Source organism: Cephus cinctus, unplaced genomic scaffold, assembly GCF_000341935.2.
Source record: "Cephus cinctus unplaced genomic scaffold, Ccin1 Ccin1_scaffold0689, whole genome shotgun sequence".
Taxonomy (NCBI): Eukaryota; Metazoa; Arthropoda; class Insecta; order Hymenoptera; family Cephidae; genus Cephus; species Cephus cinctus.
In genome coordinates, this window is record NW_014333312.1 from 287472 (window position 1) to 298857 (window position 11386).

At 43.6% G+C, this 11386-nt stretch overlaps 2 protein-coding genes across 9 annotated transcripts in view; both read right to left on the minus strand.

The window, feature by feature from the left end:
• LOC107269663 (protein sickie) overlaps nucleotides 1-11386 on the minus strand; it is a 90978-nt gene that overhangs the window by 3737 nt on the left and 75855 nt on the right. For all 8 annotated transcript variants that reach the window (XM_015743777.2, XM_025086981.1, XM_015743774.2 and 5 more), the window contains 2 exons: nucleotides 2314-2397; nucleotides 35-679 (listed from right to left, as the gene is read on the minus strand). In XM_015743777.2, coding sequence (XP_015599263.1) covers nucleotides 35-679; nucleotides 2314-2397 — 729 coding nt within the window. The remainder of the gene's footprint in view (nucleotides 1-34; nucleotides 680-2313; nucleotides 2398-11386) is intronic.
• On the minus strand, nucleotides 888-2289 carry LOC107269678. The gene has a single exon (XM_015743806.2). It carries the CDS (start codon nucleotides 1630-1632, stop codon nucleotides 946-948), a length of 687 nt encoding a protein of 228 aa, XP_015599292.1. The 5' UTR covers nucleotides 1633-2289; the 3' UTR covers nucleotides 888-945.

Sequence of the window (11386 nt, forward strand, 5' to 3'; positions counted from 1 at the left end):
ACACTGTCTCGTTGCATAACAATATTTTACTTACTCTCATTTTGATAACAGTATCTTTGAGTGACTCTAACTGATGTGCTGACGACAGGGCTTCCAACCTTATATCAGTAAGGACCATGTCCTTTTCTCTTAGTTGTTTCTTCAACTCATCAACGTCCTCGTCTTCCTTTTTGTACAGAGCTGAGCTGCTCTTACTTCCGGTGAGCCCGTTTTCGTGTTCCGGTGATTTCTGCCCGTTACTCCTGGTACCGTGACCTGGACCGTGACCCTGGGACAACTCGTGCTTAGCAGCAGTTGGTAGACGTGGACTGTTTGGTGCACTCAGTTCACCAGGACCGTCCTTGCAGTCTTCAGCGTCGGATACGGAACCATGCCTGTTCTTCCTGGACCTGGAGAAGGCTTTGGAGAAGGAACTTCTGAGCCAACCCTTCTTCTTGTGATGGCTACTGGCAGAGCAGGCACTGCTCAGGGAATTTAAGGAAGTCACACTGTCGGCTGAGAGCTGTCTGGCTATCGATGATCCTTGATGATTGTTACTTCCTGTGCAACCGGTAGTACCCTCCGAATCGCCCAGGGTGTGTCTTCTACCGTTAGATGATGATGCGCTATTCAAACCTGCCTCGGCACTTTGCTTCCTGAGCCTTTCTATCGTATCCCGTAGCTCCTGCAGCTCGGAATCCTGACGGAGGAAAAATTTATTGGTTCTAATAGTCATTTTAAAGAAATTATTTGAATAATCATATACCACGAAAGACATTTAACACATTAAAATTAATACTTCTTATTTTATAGAAGCAATAAAAATTATAGGTTTGGTAGAGGCTCTCCGTCGCTACGAATAAATTAACTTATGTTCGCTAGACTTATCTAAGATAAAATGGCGATCATTTGAGACTGGTTACTTTTTATTGGGTGTTAACATGGTCGAATGAGCGGTAAATAATTTTATTTCTTATCTATACCCTTCCCGTGTATCGGACAAGCTTCTTTCCCGTGACAGCAGGTACAACTATCCGAGTGACTTGTTACGGAATCGCTGCTCCAGGAGTCGGCCATGCTGTACAGTTGCCTCATAGATTTTGAGCCGGGATCACTAGGTTTGTCGGAACTGTCCACCAGTTCGTTTGATTTTTTAATACTTCGAGCAGCGTTACCAATTCCGAGATTTCCTCCAGCATTAGTCAAAAAGGATGGCAGAAGGTTTCTGTGTTGCTCGAGATTCGACTTTCTATCTGTATTTCTACTGGTAAGACTCCTTAACCCACGTTCCAGTTTAGCCTGAAAACTTCTGGAACTTTCCGGCGGGAGTTTTGAATTTTTCGAATTCATCCTGCCTGTGTCCCTCGTAACGCTGTCTCGTTCAGGAATCCTCAGTCCCAGAGCTCTGGCATCTTGCGGTGGGATTGGTATGATTATTGGAAATTTGGAATTTGGCAAAATTTCCCCTTGATGTTCTGACATCAATAAGCGAGCGTTATCATTGACCTGACCTGGACGATCTAACCTCCGACCTTTGTTATATCCCGGACGAGTAGATTGATCGAAATTTCCTGGAGTCTCGATAGATCGATCTTTGCCAGTGGACAACGATCCACGAATACCGATATTCTCCTGATAATTCGGATCTGTCATATTGGTAGTGCCAAGAACTCGTTTCAGTTCGATCTTCGACCGCGAGTTCGATTCTTCGAGGGACGATGATTGGCCATTTTCCAATCGCTTAATTTTATCAATCGGTCAACGCTGAACACGAGAGAGAATCGAAAACCGTTATCGCAAATGCAATAGATTTAACGTAGCAAAAATTTGACAAATCTTTCCCAACGAAAGATCCTCCATTGTTTTCAACTGTAGCAACCAGCGCCATCTGCATCGTTTCGAACCCACTGCCAATATCCAGTTAATCGGTACTCCTCAAAGGTACGATACTGCTCCAAATGAAGCTTTAAAAATAGCCACAACAACTTCTGAGAATCCTCTTACGATTTCGCAGTCGCCAGTCAAAGATTTTTAAATTCAAAGGATCCCCGGAGGCACTGACGGTTATTTTCATCGAAGCTACAGATATCTAATCGCAGAGTCCGATGAGGCTCGTGAAAGCCCGAAGACATTACAGCCATAAAATCAGAGCCGGGTGATTAGCTAAATTCGTCGCGTCACTGAGAGATTAGGCTCGCTAGCATGCCATCTCACTTGCTTTCGCGGTCAAGCCTATAATATACCGTAATCTCGACCCAGGAAAATGCAACTTATATATATACTACAATACAGCCACAGTACTAAGGTGAATAAATAAGTACTTGTCGTAGTTACCTTCTTCTCGGCAGTGGCCGTGAGCTGCTGCAACCTCTGCGTCATATTCGACAGGGACTGTTCAAAGGCAGACACAACGTGGGCCTGAAACACATCAAATAAAATCGACAATGAATGTCAGTGATTATAGATTCCCACGCCGTGCGAAGAAAAGTGAACAAAAAAAGAATATTTATTTCCTTAAGAAAAAAAAAAAAAAAAAAAAAAATTGCCCCAAGGAACCAGAGGTATCAGTGTTGACTTTTTTTCACAAGAGCTTCTTACACCATCGTAACCAGCGCTGGAAAGATAGTAGAAGCCCTTCTGGCTTCAAGGCACAAAATATGTAATTACGTTGATATTTCCCAACACTCTATGGCTGACAGCTAAGAGATAATCAGCCTTCTGTCAGGTGTATGCTGTTCTATTAGAACAACCTAGAGAACCAGTCCACGGGATGAATCCGTTTAAACTAGACTGACAGAAATTGCCCCCAAGTAGGACTCTCGAACAGATTTTGTTTTAAATATTTTTTCTTGGTACCTTTACACGTGGACAAGCGTTGCGAGTTTTATCGACAAGGTACAGGGATATTTCGATCATCCGGATCCGGTACCAGGTTATACGGATAATCCTTATATCCTTTGGACCCTGAAGGTATCAATATGTGAGTCATGCCACGTGCGCAGTTCGACTGATACACGCAATATATTATTTATATTTAGCCCATTGCAAGAGTCCTCGGTAAAAATAAGTAGTGGGTTGGCAAACGCGAATGATAGAGATGAAGAAATAATCGGGAGAGGAATTATTTTCAAGAGGTGCCCAAATCCGTCGAGAGTAACAACGATTAAAATAGATGCACTGCTAGTGCACCGACCTCAAGAGTCACTAGATACGTAGTACGTATGTATTTATATATAGATATGGCGTATATGCATCTAGGGAATTTCATTCGTCAAATTATAACAGTCGGTGCCTTCCTGTCTCGAAGATGATTTAGGAGTGTACCTTATTATTTCACGGGACATCCCTAATACGCATGATTATATTATAGAGCCGTACGATATACGGAGTACCAGTCCTGAGAGAACGTAGGCGACTGACCCACAATGCGTCCCACACGGCCGTTATAGTTTCTTCTCTTCTTCTTCATTTTTTCTTCTCTTTATTCTTCATCCTCGTCCTCTACTTTATTTCCCATACGCGTGTGACCGCGTGCGTGTGCCATACACCATCCTGTACGTACGATTCCGTAAATGGCTCGGGCGTCCCTTGTATCCGTAAACGTGTCCGTAAAAAATCGGAGAGGATGAGGTAAGAGCGAATAAAGGAGGCGAGGAGGAAGAAAAAAGAGAAGGCTTCATAAAAATGAAGGCAAAAGAGCACGAATGTGGAAATCCTGTACGTGATGTCGGGGTCGGTAAAGAAATTTTTTTTAAAATAATAAGTACGTAAAGTATTTGCACAAGAACGTGAGTTTATTCTTTGTCGTATCAAAAGTCGAGTTGATGTTAAAATTGTAGAAAATGGCCGATATGCGGACTTAACGTAAGATGCGCCTTCTTACCGACACTGTGTAATCGCTATATGTACGTCTCTATCGTCTCTTTGAAAACTGCCTGGGATTTCGACTTTACGATGGCAATTCACGAGCTGTACTTTCAATGCGTATTCATGGAGATTCGTAGGGTACCGGGTGTTGCATATGTTTAGAGAGAAATTTATTATGGGAATCAAAGATACGGGAGAATCTATTTCTAATAAAATGGGAACACCCACAAGGTTGGGATCGCCCTGGTTGTGGGTATCGTAAATTTTTATCCAAATTCGTAGGGCATCCACCCACGCGATTGTATACATAAATATGTATATGACAGACAATGGATAATTCAAGAATCAATTCTCAATTCACTACGAGAAACGTGAGATCACATTCCCTTCTTAGAATTTTATCTTGGAATATAAAACAGAAATTCCCATAACTCATCGCGTCACTCTCGATAATTGATACTTCCGCAAGAAAATGAATCAAACGACTAAAGAAAATGGCTCACCTTAATTTCATTGGAATTTATTGGTCTACGGTTGTCAGACGCCCACGTGAGATCTTATCAATGAGGGAAAGCAAATGACGAGTGTGGGAGATTTCAAAGTGCATAATAACATATAAATTTATCAAACACTTAATTTTCCCCAAGCATACGAAGCTAATGCGTACGGACTGTAGGTAAAGCAGGTAGTAGAAGGCCGACGCTGTCCTCTCTTCTAGATTTGTTACACAAACGTCCCCTCGAGGGCTTGCCGGAAAGTCAAGCGTTTCAAGAAATAAATTATACCTCATGGACACGCGCGCCTCTATGGGCCTATACGTATACTCGTGCATTTGTCGGGTTGCGGAAAATTACTACAGTGCGTTAGACTTTTGAGACAGAGAATAGTAAGCATTGGTGGAGGAACGTCCTTGCTCGCGTAGTGCAACGCGGAGAATAATGCTGAGCCAGTATAAACGTAACGAATTCCACTCTACGGCGTTTCTTGGTTATATTATGACCCTCCTGGTTATGGTGTTTCGCCAGGCTTTACAGCCACGAGAGAACAAGGAAGGTCACTGTGGCCCCAATGGGTTTCGCGTTACGCGGGCTGGACGCTGACTTTTTTTCGGTAAGACTTTCCGGTCCAGTTTTTATCATTTCAAGAGCGGACCCTTACCCGTCCGTCTGTCTGTCAGTCATTTTGTCAGTGAGTCCGTGCGTTTCTGAAAGCCACTAACCTACAACTGGACGTAGGAGTGCACAGCCCATAAACGTTGTACACAGTGACATTTGGTAAAGACATAAAAATCCCATGAGGAGAAATATTCTCGGTATAAAATCTAAATAACGAGTAGTCTGTGCAGTGAGAATATTATGGCGGAAGTCGAGGAGTCATCGATTATGCATTTCCTAGATGGTAAGACCAGTGTAAACGTAACGCGTGCGGTTTAACATCCATAGGATTTATTTCCACTGAGTGAGATGACTGTTTTACTTTTGCTCTTCCTATTTGCATCATTCCATGCGTGTCTCTTTCCAAGCTTCCCGACGCGTACCGCATAGAGACTTCAAGACGTAGAATTGGTATTATATGGTTTAATCCAGTATTCTCGTTGTGAATGCACCATAACCTCACAGTCTCTACCATCTAGCCAACTGGGGTAACAGTTCCCAAGCCGCAGAAGGCTCCGTTGAAACACTATCCCAACGTCTTCTCTAACGTAGGTTCAACAACGTATATTACACATGTGCATGACTATGGCTACATGCGTGATCACGCATGGTCTGCCATGTGTGCAGGTATATGTGTTTGTACGTATTTCTACTGACTTGACTTCAGGCACCCTCTTTCGATAGTGTACTTATCATGCACATGTAACATAGAGAAACCATGTGCGGAGATGGTATACGACTATATATATATACATATATTACAAGGCATACGTCATATAGACTGCAAAGGGATCCCGTAAACCGCGTATCGCACCAGAGGAGCGAAACACGTGATGCCCATCTTGTCGCGGTTCATAATAAGATTAATGAAACGACTGGGAATTATGAATCTGACGTCACTCGCGGGGTCCGTTTTATATTAGTTAAACAGTCCAATATGAGAAACGTATATCTAAGCTCTTGACCAAGAAAACCCGTCCCACCATTACGAATGATGACTTTGACTATCCGAATGGAAGAGATGAAAGTTTTCCTTGAGATTAAGAAAAAAAGGTAAATAAAATACATAAATCATGGGACGGGAACGTCTTTTTTTTTATTTCTATGGTGCAGCTAAGGTGTTGGACGTAGGTACTCACTGTGTCCCACGCGTTTCAGATATCTATTGGGACTGTGGGACAGAGTTTTACCAGAGTGACTTTGGGATTCGTGGGATCCAGGTAACCGGACTATTTTTTTTTTCTTGATTTCTCGAGAAAAACAGTCTACCTGGCTTACTGCGCTCTTCTTTATTCTTCGGGGCGAGCTGCCTGGGAATCACAGTGGGTTGAAACTCGCGATACTTTCTGTATAGTAATAAATGAACGTAAAGAGGTCTCAAGTAGGTATGTCTAATTATTCAATCAGAATCGCCTGCATGCTGTGCAATGCCCACGCCTTATTACAATACGCGGTACGTACGCCCGTCGCGATGGTTGACTACGCTACTTACACGTAATGTAACGTATGTATATTGGACGTTATTTTCATTTTATCACGACTCCGACAAGGCGGCGCGGCGTCCTATGTTCTCTATTGAATTTCATTGGCAAGTTTCATGGCGCGTGACGTCCTTATTGAATTTATCGCTTCTGGGTTACGGGGTGAGATATCTTCTTGAATAGCTTAGTAATATATAGTCTATTTGAATTATGTATATATGACGAGTAGTGCCATTGATCGATTTGGTTCGATTAGAACCTCGTGATACGATTGTCAATGTGATATACGTGGACGGCACAGATGTCGGATAATTCATATGCGTATCGTTGAGGCTTATTAATATTGTATTATTTGGTGTCTTATAGCATTTTCAAAATTTACCTGGAGCGAAGGACAACTTCTGTGACGGTACTTTCTAGTGGCCAATTCCCACCAAGGTATGACGTTGTCGGTGCTCCGTGGTTTTACCGGATCACTCACTGCGTGTTCGTAAAGCGGCTCCAGGGTGCTTACTGTTCCTGACAGTCTCTTAGGTGTGTCGGTCAAATTTGGATCTCTGGACGCGTTTCCTCTTCTCGGTAGAGTTGCGAAATTTTGTGACTGAGGGACAGCCTTTTCGTCCATTTCAGACTCTAGGGAATTGTGTCGGGTCCTGGTGGAGAATCTTCCAGAAGATTGCTCCTTGACAGTCTCAAAACTTTCGCCACGGAATTGCGCCTGTAGCGCGGCGTAGTGGTCAACCACCTTACTACCGTCTTCGGGAGTTCCTCCAGGAGTAATGTCATCCTTGCTGTACCGTGCTAATCGCCCATTTAAAATTACGTCAGTCGCGTCCATCAGGCACAATGGCAGGAAGTTCAGTCGTCCATTGCCAAAATTTCCGAGAGCAGCTGTTCTATCCTCCACGTGGTTTCGTACATCCAGGGTGCTCATGCACGACCTCTGGAGACCCTGTACTTGGAGTTCAGTACTTCTGTCCCCGTCAAGAACGTCCTCGCTGGACTTGTGAAGTGGCCTTGGGATGATCTTCGATTTCCTGTAAGGAAGGGTACCGTAGCGTCTTTCCTGGTGGGTACGAGTCAACGTATCCTGAGGATGACGCACGGACCTGGTTTCGCTTCTCCTGGAGTTGTCCTGCATCGTCGTTCTTCTATTACCTTGGAAATCCAACGTCTCTTCCCTGGAGCGATTTTCGAGAACCGTCCCATTAGCTTCTGAAGGATCTAAGAGTTCGTCTCTATCTGGATCCAGATCGCAGGAATCTGAACTCCCAGTCCTGTCAGTTTTGAACTGCGTCCTTTTTGGAATCGGAGGACGATAATCCTGAGCGCCGATTGCTCCATTCATTGACACCTTATGAAAAGTAACACGATTTTTTGGAAGCTCTATCAGGGCCTCGCTGATTGCGTATAACGATTCTGTTGATTTTGTAGAGGACGCTGAACTCGTGGAGTGTCTAGACGTGTTCTCGATAGACGACGACCTGGGCAGAATCTTAGGCGGTAACTTCCCATAGGAGTTGGGCCTGGATTTACATTTTTTCGCTGTACCATTCGGTACCTTGAAATCGAATTCCAAATTCCTTTCCTCCACGGTCTCACCGAAATTCGGTGATATCGGCGGCATCGGGGCCATGTCTCTCTTTCTGTGAAAACCTCCGAAAACATTGCCAGGACTCAATTCAGCCTTATCGCCCTTCGCTATTTTATTAATAACTCCATAGGTAGAATTACGATTGTTAGCCGATCGTAACTCCTCGTAATTCTTATCGATCTCTGCTATGTTTCTATTAATGTCTTCGATGTACCTTGCCGTGCTACGATAGAGATCACCGCTGGGCACGTAATTACCGTCAATGGCAATTTGTCGCTCTAGTCGAGGTTTATTATTCAATCTAGGGACATTCGGAATTGCGTAAATCGGCTGCCTCTCCTTACCGCCGTTGACCCTTTTATTGTTTTCGATAATTACATTATTTTTCACAGGATCTTCAACGTTATCCTTACTCCCGTCGGCACGTGTCGTTTCTTTCCCAGGAGCAGAATCGACGGCAGAATTTTTCGTGTCACTTTTCACCTCGCTAATTTTCTCCGTAGAACTGACAGTACTTGGAGAATTTTTATCCAACTTCTTACTGCTTCTCGTTTTTCCGCAAAACGTATTGAGAACCGGTACCGATCTTTCCTCCAAGACGGCACCACGCTTAGGCTTCCTCAAGGTACCATAATTCTCAAAAATCTGTTCTCTACCCAAATCCGACCATCTTGGTACCTGGGAAGAGTGTGAGACCTGCGCCAATGCATATGGACCTTTGGCTTCCTTAAGCAGCTCCTCAGAATCCGATCTGTAAACTGCTCTAGGTCTGCTGCGTCCTCTGGATCTGATAGTAGCGTATCCATCGTGAACTCGTCTAGAGCACACATTGGTATCCATTTTGTGTATCAAATCCCCCAAAAAAAATCGTATCCGTCACGTTCTCACAGTTTCCATAGTTTTTCCATATCATCCCCTTATCATCCGGAACAATCGAACTCTCGTATAAACTGAAAATCACACGCGTTCAAATACACTCGAGAAAAAAGACACGTGGTATTTTTCTCAAATCCTTTTATTTATGAAACACTAAGACGACTGTCTTATCGCAAGGCGGCCTGTCGTACAAAAAACAAAGCCCGGTCCCTTGGAATAATTAAGTCGAACATTGCGAAACAGCCTTAAGAGACCATCACACACACACACACGTTTCTCCGCACTTCGATCCGCTGCTACAAGAACGCACGATGGACAAACTGGCAATGTAAAACGGTACTGTATACAATCCCAGTGACGTAATCAATGTAATCAGAAACTATATATACACATATATACCTACTATAACGCAGAACTAGTCGATTACAAATCGTCCAGAAGCTAGAGCGTCGTCTATATAACTCATTCGCCTTGAGATATATGTATATTACGTAAAACAAAAATTCCTTGGATCTGCCATGAATTTCATCTAGAATTCTTCCAACTGTGTTTGACTATGCTCCGTGCGTCTTAACTTCGGATATCAATGGCCTAAATACTTTTGCCTTCTTATTATCGCATACTCGACAGTGCCTCTCTGGACAGATAACGTAGAGTAGATGATAGATAAACCCCATTGCAACAGAGATATACGAACATCGATGAAATATATTTTTACTAAGTTTTCACGAGACTCTAGAAAGTCCCCTTTCGGTGATAGCAATGATCGTCACTGTAGCCAGCAGGATATCGGTAAAAGTTCGACAGCCAAGTCACTCGTTCGTAACATTAATATACATCATTTTCTTTTCTCCCTCCTCGTCTACCAAACGGACGTCAGTTTGCTCAGGTTGTCCGATTACTACTATGCAAACTAGTAGACGTTTGCGCTATTGTACAACCACACGTAAGTATACATACGGCACGCTTACACACACGACCCACCCCAGGAAGCTCGGCAGACCGTCCCGACGTCTTGAGCGTCTCGCGGCGTCTATATAGGTAACTTACATAATTTCCATGCTGGCAGGCAAATACACTGCCGTTTAGCAGCACGAATTCATCGTGTCGACAAGAGTATAGAGTTTTACGGTTGCCGCCAGCATACCAATTAACACGACGCCCGACGTCTTCGAAGACGTCCCCCCCACTTCAAATTGTCCATTCGTTAACCCAACATTCACTTAAAAAAAAGGCCAGCAACAAATGTCACAAATACATAGTGCGTCGTTAATTAAGAAAAAATTACTCAAAATTTTGTCACCGATCAAAATATCTGTTTACGCGAGGAACGTGTTCATTGCTATAGTCTAGGAACGTGTTATGCTGTTTTTACATATTGATTATTGCGCTTCGAGAAAACGATCCCTGCATCCTACATGTATTATGCATACTGTCGTTGACGTGGCCATAAGGACGCTACGGCACGCGGCTATATTTAACGATTAGCTAATACAGCAGAAGCCCTCCCAGTCATTCTTCATCATGAAATTCTATGCTCCAACGATCATTCCGATCGACCCGCTGTTATTGAAGTTCCCGTGTCGACGGATCTTGAGGTTATTTTAGCAAAAGATTGGAATTCATTCCCGACCTTAGATTCGTCGTTATATTCCATTCACGATCCCGACTGCGCTTCCCGCTGACACGGTTTGATTTCTTTGATTCGTATTCCTATAGCTACGTACGCTCTATTCCCCTTTCTATACGTACGGGGTCTAGTCTATAGATATACACTCCTGCTGCATACACCGCGAAGAATTTCTGACGTCTAGAAGAAGAATCGACCGGCATTAACGTAGGTAACAAGAAGATTTTCCCGCAAAACGTCCATAAGACTTTCGTTTCTGTATACCGATCCGTACGCAGCGCGTACTGCAAAGCAACCTAACCTAACCTAAAAACCTTCGGTCCTGTCGCTAACTAACCTATTATTGTATGTCTCGTTTCAATGCAATATTTTAATTACCACTGCCACGCTATCCACAGTGCATTACAATTGCATTGTAATAACGTTCCACGTTCATGAAATGCATTATGCACAGAAGACGGAAGTAGGTCCTACACATTTTACTACACGATCTTCCGCTTCCGTTAATACTCGACGACCACTTCCTGTATCGAAATTCCCGCTCTGAGATTCAACCTGAGATTCTAGTCTGTACTCGGTACAGTCGTTGCATACGAGTGCATACGAATGCGCTTCTGTTGTTATTCCGTGTAGCCAGTACGTAGAGTCCATCCAGTATTCAGGTACACGGCAACGGCTCGTTTCGAATTCCCGAAGGTTGGCAGCCTTGAGGAGACATAAACGTGCATATATACAAAACACGGTAGTCCACACATATATTTATCGCCTGAAGTGCGAAGCTTCCACATACGTTCCTTCGAGGGGG